Source organism: Lissotriton helveticus, chromosome 6, assembly GCF_964261635.1.
Source record: "Lissotriton helveticus chromosome 6, aLisHel1.1, whole genome shotgun sequence".
Taxonomy (NCBI): Eukaryota; Metazoa; Chordata; class Amphibia; order Caudata; family Salamandridae; genus Lissotriton; species Lissotriton helveticus.
Genome location: NC_136067.1, coordinates 1,821,687,764 through 1,821,708,844, shown reverse-complemented (window position 1 = coordinate 1,821,708,844; position 21,081 = coordinate 1,821,687,764). Strand labels below are relative to the sequence as shown.

The 21,081-nt window shown below is 48.3% G+C and overlaps 1 protein-coding gene across 2 annotated transcripts in view; it reads left to right on the top strand.

Moving 5' to 3' along the window:
- UBR2 (ubiquitin protein ligase E3 component n-recognin 2) overlaps positions 1–21,081 on the top strand; it is a 1,610,484-nt gene that overhangs the window by 1,302,527 nt on the left and 286,876 nt on the right. For both annotated transcript variants that reach the window (XM_078649714.1, XM_078649715.1), the window contains exon 41: positions 16,131–16,261. In XM_078649714.1, the coding sequence (XP_078505840.1) occupies positions 16,131–16,261 (131 nt within the window). The remainder of the gene's footprint in view (positions 1–16,130; positions 16,262–21,081) is intronic.

The window sequence follows — 21,081 nt, the reverse complement described above, 5'->3', positions numbered from 1 at the left end:
TTAGTAGTGATAGATTCCTTACCGCAACACCCATCCCTCCCCGTTCTGTGAACTGATTTCTAGGGTTAAAGTCATCCCTTTCAGGGCCCTAGTATCATGGCACCAGTGGTCAGTATCTTGCATTGCTCTGCGTTCCTGACGCGGAAAGTCATGTGCAGAACTGACGTCAGCGCACGTGGGCGCGTCTAAGTAGCTCCGACGACGTCATCACGGCGCTAACGATGCACGCGGAGCCGCACGGCGATGCCTACCGATGCGCAGGGGTACTGCTAACGAAAAACTTTCCAGATCCAGTCTGACGCCTTGGGTAATTCTAAGGTAAGGAATCTATCACTACTAATGTTTCTTACAGATATATCGTTACCGAAGGTAAGTAACTTGTGCTTTACTACCGGCCCTCTGCCCATGGATTGGTCCCCTGTTAGTTTTGTCACATGTATCTGGCTGCTGCAGCTTGAATAGTGCTTCTTCCGCTATTCTACAAACTGGACCGGTATATGCTATCTGTCATACCGGCTGCCATCTCTCTGGGTTTTGCTTAGAAGCGACACATTGCATCTGGTGGATCTCTCAAACCCTAGGTTCAGCTCCACTCCTGGCAGTGTCATGACATTCCTTTTAACTCCAGCATATCTAGTATGCGTTTTCTGTTCCATACCGGCACATGCTGGGCAGGAGTCAGCCTCTTGCTTCCGTTACCCCGCGTATCTTTGCTGGTGCAGGTTCAACAGTGTTTCCTCCACTGTTTTGCCTGGTCCACCGGTACGCTCTTTTTTTTGCTGTCTGTCGACACCTCCGGATCCTGCGGATCCCTCAGGCCCTAGGCTTGGTTCATCTTCTCTTTTTGAACTTGTGGACTCTTGCTCCAGTACGGGCATTCTGGCCCAGGGCTTTCCCTTTCTCAACTCGATATACACAGAAAGGGTTTTCGGGCTGTTCTTGTCGGCTTGTGGTACCTCTGCGTTCCATTATTCTCCGCTCTCTTCAGAGCTACATGGCCTAGGAGTCAGCTGAGCTGCCCCCCACTGTGCTTCATCACATGATTGACAGCACTGTTTTAGTCACATTATCTGAAAGAAACAGGTTAGTGTTAGATTCCTTACCTTAGAATATCCCCAGGCGTCAGGCTGGATCCGGAAAGTTTTCGTCAGCAGTAGCCTTGCGCGTCGGTAGGTGTCGTCTGCGGCTCCGCGTCCGTCGTCGTGATCGACGGGATGACTGTGAGAAGATGGCCTGGTATATGATGTTCACTATTCTAGTGATTCATAAAGGGGGGGTGGTGATGGACAGAGTATCTGAATTAAGCAGAACACTCCTACCCAGTCAAAAGATCAGGGCTTGATCCATCACCGTTTTTTAGCTCACTGCACCATCCCAGTTCAGAACCTGGCTACATGCAAATTAGTCTGTCCCTGGCCCAGTGCATCATGGGAACAGGGCAGACCAAACTACCAAGCCAATTCTTTACTGGAAAGGAAACAAGCTTCCGGGGACCGGTTTCTGGCATTACAGCCGTCTTCGGCCCGGCTTGCTTGAATCCTGATGGTGCAGTGAGCCAGGGACTCACATATGAGCATACCCTTCCACGCTTGTGGTGGCCAAAACGATTCATGAAGGGGGGTGGTGATGGACAGAGTATCTGAATTAAGCAGAACACTCCTACCCAGTCAAAAGAGCAGAGCTTGATCCATCACCGTTTTTTAGCTCAATGCACCATCCCAGTTCAGAACCTGGCTACATGCAAATTAGTCTGTCCCTGGCCCAGTGCATCATGGGAACAGGGCAGACCAAACTACCAAGCCAATTCTTTACTGGAAAGGAAACAAGCTTCCGGGGACCGGTTTCTGGCATTACAGCCGTCTTCGGCCCGGCTTGCTTGAATCCTGATGGTGCAGTGAGCAAGGGACTCACATATGAGCATACCCTTCCACGCTTGTGGTGGCCAAAACGATTCATAAAGGGGGGTGGTGATGGACAGAGTATCTGAATTAAGCAGAACTCTCCTACCCAGTCAAAAGATCAGGGCTTGATCCATCCCTGTTTTTTAGCTCACTGCACCATCCCAGTTCAGAACCTGGCTACATGCAAATTAGTCTGTCCCTGGCCCAGTGCATCATGGGAACAGGGCAGACCAAACTACCAAGCCAATTCTTTACTGGAAAGGAAACAAGCTTCCGGGGACCGGTTTCTGGCATTACAGCCGTCTTCGGCCCGGCTTGCTTGAATCCTGATGGTGCAGTGAGCAAGGGACTCACATCTGAGCATACCCTTCCACGCTTGTGGTGGCCAAAACGATTCATAAAGGGGGGTGGTGATGGACAGAGTATCTGAATTAAGCAGAACACTCCTACCCAGTCAAAAGATCAGGGCTTGATCCATCACCGTTTTTTAGCTCACTGCACCATCCCAGTTCAGAACCTGGCCACATGCAAATTAGTCTGTCCCTGGCCCAGTGCATCATGGGAACAGGGCAGACCAAACTACCAAGCCAATTCTTTACTGGAAAGGAAACAAGCTTCCGGGGACCCGTTTCTGGCATTACAGCCGTCTTCGGCCCGGCTTGCTTGAATCCTGATGGTGCAGTGAGCAAAGGACTCACATCTGAGCATACCCTTCCACGCTTGTGGTGGCCAAAACGATTCATAAAGGGGGGGGTGATGGACAGAGTATCTGAATTAAGTAGAACACTCCTACCCAGTCAAGAGATCAGGGCTTGATCCATCACCGTTTTTTAGCTCACTGCACCATCCCAGTTCAGAACCTGGCTACATGCAAATTAGTCTGTCCCTGGCCCAGTGCATCATGGAACAGGGCAAACCAAACTACCAAGCCAATTCTTTACTGGAAAGGAAACCAAGCTTCCGGGGACCGGTTTCTGGCATTACAGCCGTCTTCGGCCCGGCTTGCTTGAATCCTGATGGTGCAGTGAGCAAGGGACTCACATCTGAGCATACCCTTCCACGCTTGTGGTGGCCAAAACGATTCATAAAGGGGGGTGGTGATGGACAGAGTATCTGAATTAAGCAGAACACTCCTACCCAGTCAAAAGATCAGGGCTTGATCCATCACCCTTTTTTAGCTCACTGCACCATCCCAGTTCAGAACCTGGCTACATGCAAATTAGTCTGTCCCTGGCCCAGTGCATCATGGGAACAGGGCAGACCAAACTACCAAGCCAATTCTTTACTGGAAAGGAAACAAGCTTCCGGGGACCGGTTTCTGGCATTACAGCCGTCTTCGGCCCGGCTTGTCTGAGCATACCCTTCCACGCTTGTGGTGGCCAAAACGAAATCGTTTTGGCCACTATAGGAGTGGCAGGGTATGCTCAGACATGAGTCCCTTGCTCACTGCACCATCAGGATTCAAGCAAGCCGGGCCGAAGACGGCTGCAATGCCAGAAACCGGTCCCCGGAAGCTTGTTTCCTTTCCAGTCAAGAATTGGCTTGGTAGTTTGGTCTGCCCTGTTCCCATGATGCACTGGGCCAGGGTCAGACTAATTTGCATATAGCCAGGTTCTGAGCTGGGATGGTGCAGTGAGCTAAAAAAAGGGTGATGGATCAAGCCCTGATCTTTTGACTGGGTATGAGTGTTCTGTTTAACTCAGATGCTCTGTCCATCACCACCCCCTTTTCTGAATCGTTTTGGCCACTATAGGAGTGGCAGGGTATGCTCAGACATGAGTCCCTTGCTCACTGCACCATCAGGATTCAAGCAAGCCGGGCCGAAGACGGCTGCAATGCCAGAAAACGGTCCCCAGAAGCTTGTTTCCCTTCCAGTAAAGAATTGGCTTGGTAGTTTGGTCTGCCCTGTTCCCATGATGCACTGGGCCAGGGTCAGACTAATTTGCATATAGCCAGGTTCTGAGCTGGGATGGTGCAGTGAGCTAAAAAACGGTGATGGATCAAGCCCTGATCTTTTGACTGGGTATGAGTGTTCTGTTTAACTCAGATGCTCTGTCCATCACCACCCCCTTTTCTGAATCGTTTTAGCCACTACAGGAGTGGCAGGGTATGCTCAGACATGAGTCCCTTGCTCACTGCACCATCAGGATTCAAGCAAGCCAGGCCGAAGACGGCTGCAATGCCAGAAACCAGTTCCCGGAAGCTTGTTTCCTTTCCAGTAAAGAATTGGCTTGGTAGTTTGGTCTGCCCTGTTCCCATGATGCACTGGGCCAGGGTCAGACTAATTTGCATATAGCCAGGTTCTGAGCTGGGATGGTGCAGTGAGCTAAAAAACGGTGATGGGTCAAACCCTGATCTTTTGACTGGGTATGAGTGTTCTGTTTAACTCAGATGCTCTGTCCATCACCACCCCCTTTTCTGAATCAGTATTCTAGTGAGCACCTTGCACCAGTCCAAACAACCCTTATGATGATGGTTGTAAGTCAACCTTATAAACCAGCTATCCTAGTGGTAGAGTGGACAGAACAGTCTTAGGCTAAAAGACTCTTGAGGGCGTGTAAAGCCAGCTGTTTTACCATATGTAACCCCTTGAATATCAAATGAAAGGACACCACACAGGATATATATATAAAATATATATGTATTTATTCACTAACACACTCCTCTGAACTCTTTATGAGGTCAGAGGCAAAAGCACATAACAAGTTACACTTAGAAATACTTTAAATAGCACAATTTACAGTTAGGCCCTAGGGGCGCGTAAAACCATATACTAAGTAAGTGGCATAAGAACCACGACTTGGGAAAGGAGAAGGCCTAGAGAATCGCTGGGGCTACACTATCTGACCCTTAGGTTAGGAGTAGGAGGCCCACAGGCGGCGCGTGCAGTGTCTTTACACACACGCGGGAGTCAATGTTAAGTCAATGGGAACTAGCTAGGAGGAAACAACTAGTAAATCTGGACACTAGTATAGTCAATCCCTACTGGAGCACCGAAGTACTCGCGTTACCTCACCCACGGGCTGCGGGTGCATAGGTGTCAAAGTGTGTCGGGTTTCGTCGTTGTTCTCAATGGATCCTTGAAGAAAGATGCTGTAGGCGACCAGGAGGAAGATGTCCGGGTGGATCCAAGGGTGGATCTAGGATGAAGAAGACCTGAAAGCAGAGGGGACAGAGTCTAGGTCACTAGCCAGTGACCGGGTGGAACCAGACGTCGTCGAGGAGCAATCTGGTGCGCATGTGAAGCTTGTCGTTGCAGCTACACGGACCAGGAGGCGTCGAGGACGACCAGGTGCTGGAGAGGAGCTGTCCCACGAAGGTTCTCGCTGATGGAGGGGTCGACCTCAAGATTGGAGCCAACAAGCCTAAGCAAAGAGAACCCACGCAGGATACACAAGGAGCTTCTGGTGCAGACCAGGAGGGTCTGAGGTACTTCACCTTTTCAGGAAAACAAGTGCCAGTCTGGAGCAACCAGACCAGCGATGGATTTTCAAAGGAATTGTCGCCACAGGGCTACTAGCCAACTGGCCAGCAACCGGGACAACGCGTTGAGCAGAACACAAGCAGAAGGGCCCCATGCAGATCTCGTGGAGTGTGGAGGGCTGGTCTTCGGTGCAGGTGGAGCTCGGTGTCGGGGTGTCTCAGTCCCCAGTGCACAGCTTCGAGGATGCCTCAGGAGCTGCGCTGTTAGCAAGTTGAAAACTTTCCAAGTTGCCTGGTTCCACGTATTCCGACGCCTTCCACGGAGCTCAGCTGTGCTGGAGTCGTGCAGTGGGGTCAGAGGAGTCCTGGAGTCGAGGTCTTGTCAGGCTCTGCGCTCGAGTTCCGGCGGGAACGGGGACAAAGCAAGCCGTCTAGTTGCTGGATGGTGCCTGGTTTCCCAGGGTGGTCACTCCTTGGCCACAAGGGAGATTCTTCAGTCTTCAAGTCGGTTGGTCCAGAGTTTCGTTTCAAGTTTCAGTACAGGATCAAATCTAAAGTCTCCTGGGTCAGCTCCTATCTTTAGACTACTAAAGGGGGCTGGTTTACTCACTAGGTCCCTCCAATGGGTGGGACCAGGAAGGGGGGTGGTTACACTCCCTTTCCTTTGTGCAGTTTCGCGCCAGAGGTGGGGCTGGAGTACCCCAGCAACCCTTTTGAACTGGGGTATGCATGGAGCACCTAGTGTGCCCCAGGCATGTCTCATTCTATTCAGCCCTCCCTGTCCCAATACACAAAATCCTGTCTGGGGTGGTGCTCGCACCTCTCCAGGCAGGAAACCTATTGTCCAGGCCTCCTTCGCTGGAAGGACTCCCAGCAACAGGAGGTCAGACTTGTGTCTGTGGCAGCAGCATCCATTTTGTGACGCTGGGGCTCTGGTTAACTTTAACCAGGATAGTCAGCAACAACATGTCTTCTCCCTCTAGAAGGGTGGAATGCTACCCCCGTTGCCAGAATTGGTGAGGGGGTAGTATTCCAAAGCATATGACACCTTGCACAACATGTGTTGATAAAGCCAAACCAAAGTTAGCTTTAACCGCGAGGTTCATAATGTACTTAAGAGTATATGGTATGGCAATATCATAGAACAGCTATAAGGACATGGTTCCGAAAGCTGCAGACAGGCTCAGCTCATGCTAGAGCACCATCTCACACATAACCAAGCACTCTGCCTCCAGGATTGTTAAGGCCTGCCATAGGAGTGACTTAATAGGTTACTGTGTGTCTATATTTAAAGGTAGATATAGGAATACTATACCTAAGCAAGGGGTGAGTGATCAGCCAGTTGTGTCAGTTTGAGTGGTCAGCCAGGGGTGGCATAATACCTGCTGCAGCCCCTGGTAGGCCTTGGTTACACCTATGCCCTGAGTACCTAGGGTACACTTCTACAGGGGCTGATAAGGTGAGCCAATTCCCAATTGTGGATGCACCTAGAGTACATGGTGTGAATTTAGAAAGAGTGCATCTGGGCTGTGGGTCTGATTAGCAGGCCCACAGCCACATCTAAGTCGAAAACCAGAAAAGCAAAAGCAAAAAGTGGGGGTGACCATAGGAAGCAGACCCTACTCTCCTACAATGACGTCGTCGGAGTACTTAGATGCCGCCCTCGTGCGCTGACGTCAGTTCTTTTTTCCACGCCAGCGAGCGCAGTACTGAAGTAATTTTTTGACTAACCTTTTGGTCTATTTTGGATCTCTTTTTTCGAGTCGACTTCGACTCCTGGTGCCACAGGGATGCCTGGCTTCAAGCCGTGCGACGCCTGTCACCGCCTGATGTCGGTGACGAGCCCCACCATCGGTGTCTTTACTGCCTCGGGGCTGATCACGATGACAAGTCGTGCCCCGACTGCCAGGCCTTGACCTCGAAAGCTAAGCTACTCCAGATCCGGCAGTCGGAAGTCGAGGGACCGGTCGTGGAGCCGCAGTCGTCGCTCGGCCAGTCATCGTCATCACTCGTCGGGGTCCAAGTCCTCCGGTAAGTCGGGGCATTCAAAGAAGAAGTCGAAGAGGCGACATCGCTCTTCAGACTCCCCTCGCACGACACGGCCGAGGGTTCAGGCGACACCACCCGCGCTGCTCCATCTGAGCCGCAGGCGCCGCCTCCAGGCCCATACCCTTCTGGCAGTCCATCACCTTGCCCACCTTCTTTCCACCTCCGCATCCCTCGAAAGAGGAAGAGAGGCTCCACCGTCTGGACCCAAAACGTGCGCTCTCCTTCTATCTAGACCGCACACACCGGGTGGAGGACCAGCTCTTTGTTGGTTACGTGGGCGCTAAGAAAGGACGGTGTGAGAAAGTGGCTCTATATATACTGGACCAAAGTAAGGTACAGTGTGTATAGAGACCACGAACCCCAGAGGTATAACACAGGTTAAAGTCAGGGCTGACCTTACTCTCAAAAGTGGTAGCTTGGTCGAGCAGTAAGGCAGTACCAAAGGACATTGTAAAGCATTTGTTGTCCACACTCAGTCAGCAAAAGGTTTCACACACTCAAGGACTGAACTCCAGGCCAATTTTTTTTATATCAAAGAGATATAGTTGTTTTATTTTTAGAACCAACAGGTATCAAAAATATACTTTTCTCAATAAGAGTACTCTCAGATAATGACTTTGCAAAGGAAGCAATAAACTTTGTAAACACAATAGGTACAGGGGTTGCAATAAGCAACACAATTCTAAACACAATTTAGCATTGAGCGCAATGGGTTTTTCTACATAAATGCAGCTGATTAGTGTATAGATTACTTTGGTAAATCAAGGACTGGATCCTCGATTCAGTCCTAAGGTCTAAGCTGAAAACAGTTTAGTAAAAACGTTTTAGGTATTGCAATGATTTTTAAAGAATAAAAAGGTATTTTAAAAGTTGACACTTAGAAACTTTTCAGTGAAAATCTAGCAGTGTTATCTAATGGGAGAAAATTCCGGTTACAGGTACAGTACGTTCTCGTTACTTTTGTAATCCAGCACTGGGGTCCTAGGTCCAGTACTGGGATCTCTACTTAATACAGGTAAGTAATTACGTTTCTGTAATGGGTACAATTTTTAAGGAATATTTCAAGTTTTCAAAAGTACACACTTGGAAGAAATTTCATAGAAAAGCAGACAATGGATTCCTATGGAGAAAATTCAGGTTACTAGTAAACCCGGTTAGGATTACTTTTGCGGATCAGTACTGGGCTACAAGGTACAGAACTGGCGCTCTCCTGATCACAGGTGAGTACTTCGGAATTTGGTATTTGGCTGATTTTATAGGAATTTTTTAGAGTATCAAAACTTCACACTTGGAAGATTTTTCAAGTCAAACCAGTCAATGTTATCCTATGGCTGGTAAATGAGTTATCGGTTTCCAGGTGAGTACTCGACTGGTGAAGTTAAGGTTCTGGGCATAGACTCAGGGGTCCCCCAGGGTCAGGTAGGTACAGTTGGTACACCCTCAACGGCACAGGGGCAACGGGGTGTAGAGGTAGTTAAGCCCAATGTTATCCAATGAGAGGCAGAGGGCCTTCGGTTAGTGGCTGCTGGCTAGCAGGCCACGTGGCTGTGGGTGGGAGCTGGGCTCCTGGTCACTTGCTATGGGCAAATGGGGAAGTAGATTAGGACACAGGTTGCACTGCCAGAGGCACTCGGGCGGCTGGGTGCAGCGTGCTTTTGAGCCGCCGGGCGCTCAATGTTATTCAAGGGGAAAGGTAAAAAGGGAACAATGGCAGAAGACTCGGGGAAGGAGATTCTTCAGGTGCGACCACCACTTCGAGAGGTAAGTTGTGATCTTGGAGAAGAAGTGAGTACTCCAAAGGAAGGCACAGAGGGCTGCAGGGAGCCGGGTGCAGGGGTGTCTTTTGGTGTCGGGAATCTTACCCTCGGCTGGTCGCAGTTGGGGGTTTCTCTGGTTCTGAGGCTGCAGGCCTCGTCTGGTTCGTCGAGGAGGACCTTTGGGCACTGGACTTCTGGTCCCAGTCGCCGGGGGGACGTCCTCGTGGTCTTGGTTCACTCAGGCACGGGCTGGGTTTGGCGGGTGCAGAGTGGGCTGGATTTGCGGTTCCTGGCTGGCACCAGGGGTGTTGCTGTTGGTGCAGAGCCTCTGCTCATGGGAGTCCCAGTCTCTAAAAGGGTCAGGGCAGGCAGGTCATCCGGGTTTCTTGAGGTTGCTGCCCGCAGGAGACGCCGGGGTTAAGCAGGAGCCGGTTCAAGGATCAACAGGCCGGTAGTGCTGGGTCCAAGTCAGTTGTCGTCGTCCTTTTGTTAGCAGCTGCATGGCAGGTCGTACTTCTTCTTGTTGTTCTTCTTGTTTTGCAAAACTGGATCTGAGGAAGGAAGGTTCAGGGAGCCCCTAAATACTGAATTTAGGGGCGTTACAGGTAGAGCTAGGGCAGGGACCAATAGGTCCCTGTCCTGGGGTGGGTACACCCCCTAGTCTGCTCCTCTCCTGTGGGAGGGGGTCAGGAACCTTGCTGTGATTGGTCAGGGCTCCCCATCTTCAAGATGGCCGCAGACCGGGGTCGTGCTTCACCTCTCCCACCTGAGGGGTGGGGTTGGCACAGGCTGGCACACCCCCCTTCCTGATGTAGGGTTTCCCGCCAGAGTGGGGGTCAGAACGGGTGGGGCCCAGTTGCTGGGTACAGCAAATGGTCTGGAGAAGCTCAAGGAGGCGGCAGGCATTTGAAGCTTCCCCCTGCCCATCCTGGGGAGGAGACCTAGCAACTCGCCCAGGATGTGCATTGTACAGGCCCAGGAGAGCGGGGGGCTCTCCACCCAGGGGTCCAGCAACATGTCTGCTGTGTTGCAGCCTAGGCAGCCTCTTAGTCCAGACGTGGTTTGTAGGTTAGGTTTCAGGGGGCATCTCTAAGATGCCCTCTGGTGCATTTTACATTAAACCTCACAATGGCATCAGTGCGGGTTTAATGTGCTGAGCAGTTTGAGACCAAACTTCCCAGTCTTCAGTGAAGCCATCATGGTGCTGTGGAGTTCGTAATGACGACCTTCCCAGCACTATATACTCTTAAATGGCAGCACTGCACTTGCAGTGCCTAGGAATGGCCCTGGGTACTGTAGGGGCACGGGGCTCATGCACCCGTGCCCACACTACTGGCATAGGGCACCCAGCTAGAGGGGTGCCTGATGTGTGCCAAGGCAGTGGGGTTGTGGGCACGGCACACAGGGATGTGTGCCATGCCAACTTTGTTTAGTTCTGTACTTAGACACTCAGCCTGCAAAGGCAGTGTGTGGGTGTCAGGGTAAAGGCCCCCTAAGGGTGGCACAATAAGTGCTGCAGCCCTTCGGGGTCTTCTCTGGTCACCATGCCCTGGGTACCTAGGGTACCATTTACTAGGGGCTGATAGGTGGCCAGAGAGGCTAATTGGGTTTTGTTTCAACACAGCTTTTGGGAAGGAACACAGGCCCCTGGGCACCTGGTTGGCAGGAGCCCAGGGCACACTCAGTCAAAGCACATCAGCAATTCAGCAAAAAGTGGGGGCATAACAATGCAAGAAAGATGGCACTTTCTCGGACGGTGCACAAGCGGACCACCTACGGGTATCCTGGCGCTTCAGACTGAAAAACTATGACCAGAGTGGAACAAATCGCGACAGATAGAGATAAAGGAGCCGGAGCTTAGGCCGTGGGATAAAGCCAGGTTTTTAGGTTCCTGCGAAACTCTAACAGAGAGTTGACTTGTCTAAGGTTCTGAGGAAGTTCATTCCATAAACGTGCGCCAGCCACGCTAAAAGCCCTTCCTCCTAACCTCGACCGTTTAAACCGGGGAATCGTCAGCAGGCAAGCACTGGAGGAGCGGAGCTGCCTTGTAGGGCGATACCATGTAAACCTTTCCTGAAGGGGAACGGGACCTAGCTCATGCGCTGCTCTGAAAACCATACACAGAGTTTTGAAATGGACCCTCTCCCTAATGGGCAGCCAGTGTAGCTCTCTCAAAGCCAATGTAGTGAAGGAACTCCGTGGCCTACCAAGGGCCAGTTTGGCTGCTGCAGACTGGATTCTTTGCAGCCCCTGGAGAATGTATGCAGGGGCCCCCAAATATAGGGAATTGCAATAATCCAGCCTGCTTCCCACAATGCTGCTTACCACCAGAGAACGAGCCTCTTTAGGTAGTAAGGGGAGTATTTTCCGTAGCATGCAAATTAGGGCGAAGCAAACGCTGGCGGTCTTACTTGCCTGTGATTCCATCTGGAGGTCATCAAACATCACCCCCAGATTACGATCCTTCCTAACCGGGGTTAAAGGTGCCTCCTCTGGTGTAAGTCTAAAGTCGGATGGAAATTGTCTAGACATCCTACCTGCAGAGCAGTACACTACCTCAGTCTTTCCGCTGTTAAATTGCAGTGAGTTCCTTTTGAGCCAGTCAGTCATCTGCCGCATGCATTGCTGGAGCGAGTCCAGAGATTGTGCATGGTCCCCTTCCAAGGAGAAGGCTAGTTGCGTGTCGTCGGCATAATTGACTAGACAGACTCCGGATGACTTTATGATGGAAAGCAGGGGTTGTAGATATACATTAAATAGGATAGGGCTGATCGCAGATCCCTGCGGCACCCCATGGGTGACTGAAGATTTACCAGAGGAAATTGGTGCTAAGGTTACCACCTGCTGTCGACCTTCTAGATAGGATTGAAGCCATTGCAACGCCCGGCCTCTCACTCCTATCCTCTTCAATCTTTCCACTAGTATGGGATGGTTCACCGTGTCAAATGCGGCCGACATATCGAGAAGCACTGGAACAGTGACATTCCCGTTGTCGGCTCGCATACGCAAATTGTCCAACATAGTGGTCAGAGCCGTCTCGGTCCCGTGCCCAGGGCGAAAGCCAAATTGGTCTTTATCTAGTAAATTATTCGCCTTCAGGAAGCACGACAGTTACCTACTGACTGCTTTCTCTAGTAACTTCACCGGATAAAGGAGGAGAGAGATGGGTCTGAAATTTGCCGGTATTGATGGGTCCAGAGAAGGCTTTTTAATCAGTGGGGACACCACTGCCAATTTCCAGCACTCTGGGACCAGTCCTTCTTCCAGAGACTGATTGCATATCTGCCTCAGCCATGGAAAGGTATTTCGCCCAAAAGATTTCCACATTTTATGAGGGAGATGATCAAGGGGGGAGCCTGAGGATAAATTATCTCCCAAGCTGTCAAAAGCCGCTTTTGGTATAGAGCCTGAAAATTATCCAGATATACAGGCTGTTGTAGATCTGCCTCAATCCATTGTTCAGGATTAAGTTGTTCACCCTTATCATTGCCATGCAGGGTATTCACGATTTTTGCAATCTTATCCTAAAAATGTATATCTATTTCATCACATAATTTTTGGAAGGCTACTACTTTATTTTCCATGCATATAGGGGAGGAAAGGTCCTTGATAATTTTGAAAAGGGCTTTAATTCCATTAGGCGCATGTATAATTGAGGTGGCACAGAAGTCTGCCTTGGCTCGGAGGATTTCCTCTTTAAATTGCAGTTGTATCCGTCTTAGATCTTTCTTGTCATCCTCACCATAACATTTTCTCCATTTTCTTTCCGCCTTCTTGCGAAGCACGCGGAGCTGTTTCAGCTCTTCGTTAAACCACGGAGCCGAGATTTTGTTTCTGTTTTTTTATATCCTTTATGGGGATTACCTGGTCCAGGATGTCAGCTATGTGTTTAGTAAACACTTTATAGTTTTCTTCTACGGTCAGCGTGGGTTCAAAATAAGTAACGTCCAGGTCAGATATTGGAATTCCAGACTTAACTAGTTTTGCCCATTCCCTGCCCCTCCTATAAGACCTTTGCTGACCAGCACTGTCCCCGGAGTGTGGCATCCTAATGCTAAAATGAATAAGATAGTGGTCAGACCAGGTCTGAGGTGCTATATTTAATATCCTAGTAGTGGACTGGTTGGAAAATAACAAATCAAGGATACGTCCCCTCTGATGTGTTGAACCTTCCACCAGCTGGGAAAGATTCAGGTTTGTGCATGTTTGCCTCAGGTCACGCAGTTGGCTGTTGACATTCCCATCTTCCCAGAGATTGAAGTCTCCTAAAATGATCATGTTGGAATGTGCCAGTGCCAGGTTGGTGATGGTGTCAAAAAAATTTTGATACTGTGCGGTCCCACCTGGAGGTCTATAGCACAGCAGTCCTGTAAGGAGGTTCCCACGGGAAGAGTGTAGAGAGAACCCCCAGCATTTCTATCCCCTCTACTTCATCTACCTGCAGGAGTCTAAAATCCAGCTCCTCTTTGAAAATCACCCCCACGCCTCCTCCTCTGCCCGCAGTTCTAGGCTTGTGAAGAATTTTATATCCATTAGTACAAGCCCATCCTAGATATACAGCATACTCTGCATTATTCCAAGTCTCCATTAGGAACAGAGCGTCCAGTCCCATATCCTCTATCAGGCCTGATACCTCAATGGAACATTTAACAAGGGACCGGCTATTAATCAGTCCCCCGAAAAAGGTCTTTCCAGCCTTTCTCACACAGGCCAGGGCAGGGGTGGCTTTGCATTCTGCCTTACCTAACCTCAGCAGTTGTTCTCTGCCATAGATTAGACTCCCTTGAGTGCTGGCCAAACGGGCAGCATTACCGGCGCCGAAGCCTCCGGAACGCGGATGGGCGCAGACGGGCTTGCCTCTGGCGCGCTGCGCGCTTGCATCCCCCCACTTAAATATGGTGGCCTGTAGGAGCTGCCAAACAACTAGAGCGCCTTTCAAAATGGCGCCCGTGGATGTCAGCAAGTCCGACCCTCCCTCGCACAAGATGGCGCAGCAGCCACACGGGAGTTCTAGCCACGCCAAAGCGGCGGGTGATGAAGTGAGTTTCCTTTTTTAAAGTGCGGGTATGCAGAAGAGTTATGCTTTTATGCTGTAGCAATCAATCAAAAGCCTTTAAAACAGTAGATTATCAACAATAAAAATTCAACAACGATCGCGGCGATTAAAAAGGGTATGTGCGGGTATGCGGAAGAGTTATACTGTAGCAATCAATCAAAAGCCTTTAAAACAGTAGATTATCAACAATAAAAAGTCAACAACGATCGCGGCGATTAAAAAGGGTAAGAGCCCCTGTATTATACTCTGTGCGTCCTACGATGCAATGCAGTTCTGTAGTCTGGGTTCAGTCGCAGACCCGCCTCCTCTACGGGTATGGCTTTGGTATCTATTCTAAGTTAAGGAATCTGCAGCTAGATGTCTTGATCAGATGAACGAGTTACTTGCCTTCGGTAACGATGTATCTCGTAGAGGCATAGTCTAGCCGCAGATTCCTTAACACCCGCCCGTCCTCCCCGTTCTGCGAGGACCTTTTCAGGTAGGGCTTTCTACACTTGCCCCCCTCTAGGTGGTTTGCCTTACGGCACAGTGACATTTTCTTTTCATTACGACATGGAATACTTCATCTATTTTTATTGCTACTCCGCCCATTCTCGGGCTTGGGCGGTATGCTAATTTGTCATGTGTTCTTTCCGGTCTTAGGCCTGGATTGTGTGGGGGGATACCGTTCATGTTTTTTCCCTCCACCCCACTCTCTCCTTCCCCATCGCCTTGGGGTCTTTTACCACCCCGGCGCCTCATTGGGTCAAGTTTATTGCGTCAGCCACATTCTATAGGTCTCTTATTGGGATTACTACGTCTCTCTCTGGTGACGTCTTGTGGCGAGTTATCCTTAATCCTGTGTTCCGGACCTATTTCCTTCACGATTATACATTAGGGATGTGGACTTTCTGTCTTCTGCCAGACTATTTTTTCACGCCCTCATCTCCCTCCTAAAGTGATTTGGCCTTCAGTTTGTGGGAGTGTTTTTCAAAGCGGTGCTCTACTCTTCCTTTTTCTACTTTTTAACATCCAGTGCCTGGCACTGTCCTTCATGGGGCTGGTTTTTACCTTCAATTTCTTTTTTCATCCTTTTTGCACACTGTTCCCATATTCTCACAGTTTTTGGTGGTGGCTCCGCATTGTGACGTGGAAAAGTTTCTCCGAAGAAAACTGACGTCAGCGCGCCGTAAGGGGCATATATTGCTCCGCTGACGTCATGTCCGTGGACAACGTCAGGGCGGAGTCGTGCGGCGTCGCCCCCCAGCGCGCAGAGGTGACGCTGCAGAAAGTTTTCCGAATCCAGTCTGACGCCTGGGGATATTCTAAGTTAAGGAATCTGCGGCTAGACTATGTCACTACCAGATACATTGTTACCGAAGGTAAGTAACTCGTTCACTGTTACTGCTTGGTCTTAGCTGTTTGTTTGCTGAATAATTATTGACTAGAATCAGAAGAGCAGAGAAGATTCTGCAGAAGATTTGTGGATAGCATTTATTTTTGTTAAATCAGGGCATCTCTGTCCAAATTGTTGGGGAGTGATGAGAACCATTCAAAGAAAAAGAATCTGCAACGGGAAAATTGTTCATTTAAAAATTGTTCTGTACCTTTGGTAAAATTCTTTCTTATGGATACAGTATTCCGCTCGCTGATAATTTATCACTCATCCTCATTCCCCCAGCAATCCTCTAATACCAAAGTCCCTCTGTAGCCAGAAACCCCTAAATACATAACTGGCCGGGTGTTTCTGCCCCATTAATGCACATTGGCCTTCTATCCAGTCAGTGTCAGTGACAATGGTTCGTAAGTGGTGCCATGTAGCTTCATGATATTGTCAAAAGTGTGAAAAGTGTTTGCATGTCTGAGCCTGCATTTATTCAAAATAGAAAATTCAGAGAGAATACTCAGTCCTTTAGATCCAACGTTACTGAAGGTGCTTAAATTTGTCTCCTTTTTTCCTTTCAGTGCCTTGAAAGAGTTATCATCTGGCTGGCATCTGTGTAGGACTATAAAAGTTGGCATCATGCCTTTTCTGAGGTGTTGTGCATTGTTTTTCCATTATTTAAATGGCGTTCCTGCACCTCCAGAAATGCAAGGTAATATGAATTTCTATCCTGTTCATTGAGATTTAAGTTCACAATATTAGATAAAGCACTCTGGGAATATCTTTTCTTAAAGACTGATGTTACAGGAATGTTGATTGCTAGTGGTTCAAGATATGTAGTGAAGAAAGGACTTTTTATATATAATCCAAAGTGAAGTGCAAGATAAGTTACTATGCTATTGCATATCTGATGTTAGGAAACAGTGCATGTTATGTTACATTTCAGTTACAATTCTCTTTAAAGTTTAAATATCATAAAATATAACTTGTCAATTGAGATTGATTTATTAGTAGTATTATTATTGATTGCAATCCAAAGAAGGAAATAATACCTGAAAGTGGCTCAAGAATGGGGCACTTTGTTGGTGCTCAATAAACCAAGTCTTCAGTACTAATTTTGAGCAGTCCCACTTATTCAAACTCATCTTCAACATTCCGAGTCACTTCAACTTCTGCTACTTTTTGAAAGAACTCTATTTTTAATTTTTGCAGCATCTTATAAAACAGGACTGTCTCAAAAGAGGTATTTTAGGTATCTTGTTGTAGATTCTCAATGCTTTATATTTTGTGCGAAGAAATACTTTTCATGGGTAGTCGCTCCAACTAATATCCTACTTGCACTACAGTACAAGACGTCAGTCTGGATCTCAAAAAATTTAAGTTATTCTTAGTCAGCAGAGCTAGGTGGCATCCAACGACATCTTGGCAAGTGTCGCGAGCAGACGCTGAAAGTGAAGTTGTTTGGGTGAGTACTTTTGAATGATCTGCAGAAGTCTCCAGTCAGACTTCCACCCTTGACACCATCCACGCCTCTCAAACCCGCTTTGGGTTAATACCGGCTCTGCTGCCCACTTTGGTTCCAGCTCCACCTGCTGCACTGGTTCCCTTTGCATTGAATCCAGTGCTGCTAACACAACCTATTGTTCTCTCCAACTCCAAGCTGAAGCCACCAAGTCCTCAACCAATGCCACACCCTGATCCCACCAGAATGCAGCCAGCCAACAATCCTTTGCCTTTACCAGGAGGTTGGGCCCAGACTTCGCACAATCTTTTTTGGCACTGACTGGAGCAATGACAAGTTTGATGAAGGGTATGATTTTGTCCTCCAATATGATGAGGCAAATTGGTATGAAGAATTACAAGATGCCAGTAGCCTGGATACTTCTCGAGACACTGGATTTGTTTCTTCTCCCGGCCCTGCCACCTAAGAAAGCTCCTACTTCATTTTCGTTATGTATAGTGCTAGACCTACATCTCTCTACTTTGGAAGTGAAGACTAATGTTCTGAAGGAGGTAACCTAGTCTGGTCATGCTCCTACAGAACTCTATTACCATTATTTATATTTATAAAATGCAACACTCATCCCAAGGGATATCACAGCAATAGGATAGACAAAAATCTATTTAGGGGGAATATAGTGGTATAAGACATAGACCATCGGAACTTGACCCTTAGCCAGTGAAGCTTCAGAGCTTAAGCCCTGAAAAAGGCCCTCGACTGGATCTGCTCCTTCCTCTCCGGCAGAACGCAGTGGGTTAGACTCCCTCCCAGACTCCCTCCTTTCCTCTCAGACCCTACACCTACCTCCTGCGGAGTTCCCCAGAGGTCCTTCCTCAGCCCTACGCTCTTCAACGTCTACATGGCTCCGCTCGACCCCATCGTCAGAACCTACAGACTCAACATTGTGTCATAAGCATACAACACCCAACTCATCCTCTCCCTATCCAACGAACCCAACACCGCCAGACACAACTTTCGAGAAGGCATGGAAGCCGTTGCCAAATAGATGAAAAACAGCTGCCTACAACTAAACACAAACAAAACGGAAGTACTCGTCATGGGCCCAAACCCAGACGCCTGGAACGACACCTAGTGGCCCCCCGCCCTCTGCAGCCCGCCCACCCCCACGGACCACGCACGCAACCTGGGAATCATCCTGGACTCAGAGCACAAAATGGACCGCCAGATCAACTCCGTCTCGTCGTCCTGCTTCCACACCCTCCGCCTCTTACGTAAGACCTTCAAATGGATCCCCCTCGAACACAGAAAGACCATCACTCACGCCTTGGTCACCAGCAGGCTCGACTACGGCATCGCACTGTATGCCGGAATAAACAAAAACCTCACCCGCAAGCTACAGAACATCCAAAACGCTGCCGCAAGACTGGTCATCAACCTGCCAAGCCACTGCCACATCTCCCAGCACCTGCGCACACTCCACTGGCTCCCCATCGAAGCTAGAGTCACCTTCAAGTTGCTAACCCATGCTCACAAGGCCCTCCACGACTCAGGACCAGAACCCCAAAGGACCCTACGATCAGCCAAGCTCTCCTACGCCATGGTCCCCCACACCTGAAAGACCAGATTAGGAGGTTGCTCCTGCTGCTTCGGCGTGGCCAGTGCTGGAACAACCTTCCGCTCCACCTCAGACAGATGACATCGCTCCCCATCTTCGCAAGAAACCTCAAAACCTGGCTCTTCAACAGACCTCCTCCTTGATGGACTGGAACCTGCGAACCCCCCCACACCTCCAGCACCTTGAAATCCTTACTGGTGAGTAGTCGCGCTTAACAAACACCTGATTTGATTTGATTTGAAAAGGCACGTTTTCAGACTCTTTCTGAACTTCATGTGTTCGTCAATGATGCAAAGCTCTAACGGGAGTTTGTTCCAGTGAGTAGCCGCCAAATAAGAAAAAGAGCGACCTCCAGCTCTAGCTTTTTTTATGCATGAAGTTTTAGCTAGGGCGTGATTGCATGACCTAAGGTCTCGTGGGAAGACATAGAATTCCAGTTTGTCCTGCAGGATTCTAGGTCCGGATTTGTAAAGGGCCCTATGTGCATAGCTCAGTAGTTTGAACTTGGCTCTTTGTCTCATAGGCAACCAATCAAGCTCTTTCAGGCAGCTTGAAGCAGAACTATACTTGTTCCTAGTACAAACCAATTTGGCAGCTGCATTCTGAATGACTTATAAACGGGGTAAGAAATAGTCAGCCATGCCAATATAAGTTTTAGCCTGGCAAAACATTTACCATACAATGCTCGGACTTGGTCTTGCATACTTCACACTGCTCTCTACCAGGAATTCAAGTTTTTTTTACATGTTTGGGCTTAGGAGCAGTGTCTAATGAATGTGGCCACCAGGTTGTGTCCCAGAATAACTGTGCTCCGCAAAAAAGCCGTATCTCAGATTTCTCTGTGTTTCATTTCAAGCAGTGATGAGACATCCAACCTGTGGTTTCTGAAAGGCAGTTACTTAAGTTACTCTTGTTGTTCTCATATTTTTCCTCAAATGTTATTAACAATTGCGTGTCCTCAGCGTAGGACCAGGTGTTAAATCCCCATTTCCTGCCCTTCGTGGCCAAAGGGGAGACATATGCATTAAAAAGAGTAGGGCTGAAGGAGGCTCCCTGCGGAATACCACACTCCATTGTTTTGGGGCTGGAGATAAAAGATTCCATTTGTACTACCTTAGTTCTGTTAAGCAAAAATGATTTAAACCAATGAAGAGTTTTAGGATGAAGCCTTTTTTCGTATAAAGTTCTCAATAGGAGATTTTGTCACACGGTGTCAAAAGCCGCCAAGTCTAAAAGGATCAGGGCAGCAGTTTTATTGTGGTCCAGCGAAAGTCTTATCTTGTCTAAAACAGCTAGCATGGTAGCCTCAGGGCTGTTGGAGGCACTAAATCCCGTCTGTGAGTTGTCCAAAAGAGCATTAATCTCGAGATAATCAAAAAATTGCTTATTAGTCGATCTCGCCAAAACTTTGGACAGGTATGGAGGTTGGTAGATTGGTCGATAATTTGATAGATTGGTGACGTTAATACCAACTTTTTTGCCAGAGGGGGTACACTTGCTTATTTCCATGATTCTGGTAATACAACTATATCTAGTGATTGAAAATTTGTGTGACGTAAGGGCAGAGAACAGTTATGAGTCGAGAAGAAATGAAATGTGGACACGGGTCGAGCGGAGATCCTGATTTGACCTCTGACATTGCCCAGGCAACTTGTTCTTCCTATAGAGGTACATGTTTAATAGTTGTGAGATAATTCTTTAACTCTGCCCTAAAGTATAATTTATCGTCCTTATTTATGGTCATCCTCTATTTATGTTCTAGAGATTTACATTTTCTTTTTTGGAGTCTTAGGTCAGAGGAATACCACTCTTCCGAGTGTTTTATTTACTATCTCGGGAGCACATAAATCCAGTGTGCAAGTTATTGCTGAATTTAATATATCAACCATAGTCTGGGCTGGAACTGTCTTTATATTAATTTGATCTCTTAAAGGAAAATGAGAGGCACACGGTTCGAGAGTTATAAGATTCCAGTGTATTTATTATCCCTGTCAAGGGCGTACTTGGGCTAATTTTACTGATTGGTTGGGTGAGAGTAAAATTATTAAAGAATAATCAGTCGAAGTAAGGGGCTCTGGTTCCACAACCTCTATAGATTTAATATTGGAAAACACAAGGTTGAGTGTATGCCAAGCAACATGAGTGGGTCCATTAACCCATTGCTTGAGTTGTAAAATCTGCATATCACCTTTTAATTGTTTGTTCATATTGTCGTCCCTATTTTCATAGTGGATGTTAAAATCACCTATAACTAAAAAGTGATTATGTTTCAGACAAAAGGGAATCCATTGTACCATTAATTTGGTACTGAATTCACGCTTGTAATAAAGGGGTTTATAAATACCTGCCCCTCCGAACATTTTTTGTTACCCACTGGAGTCCTGAAATGCTTGAATTTCGTGATCTCCTGGTAGTGTTACTGGTTCAAGAAGGCAGGTGAAACGATCTTTAAAAA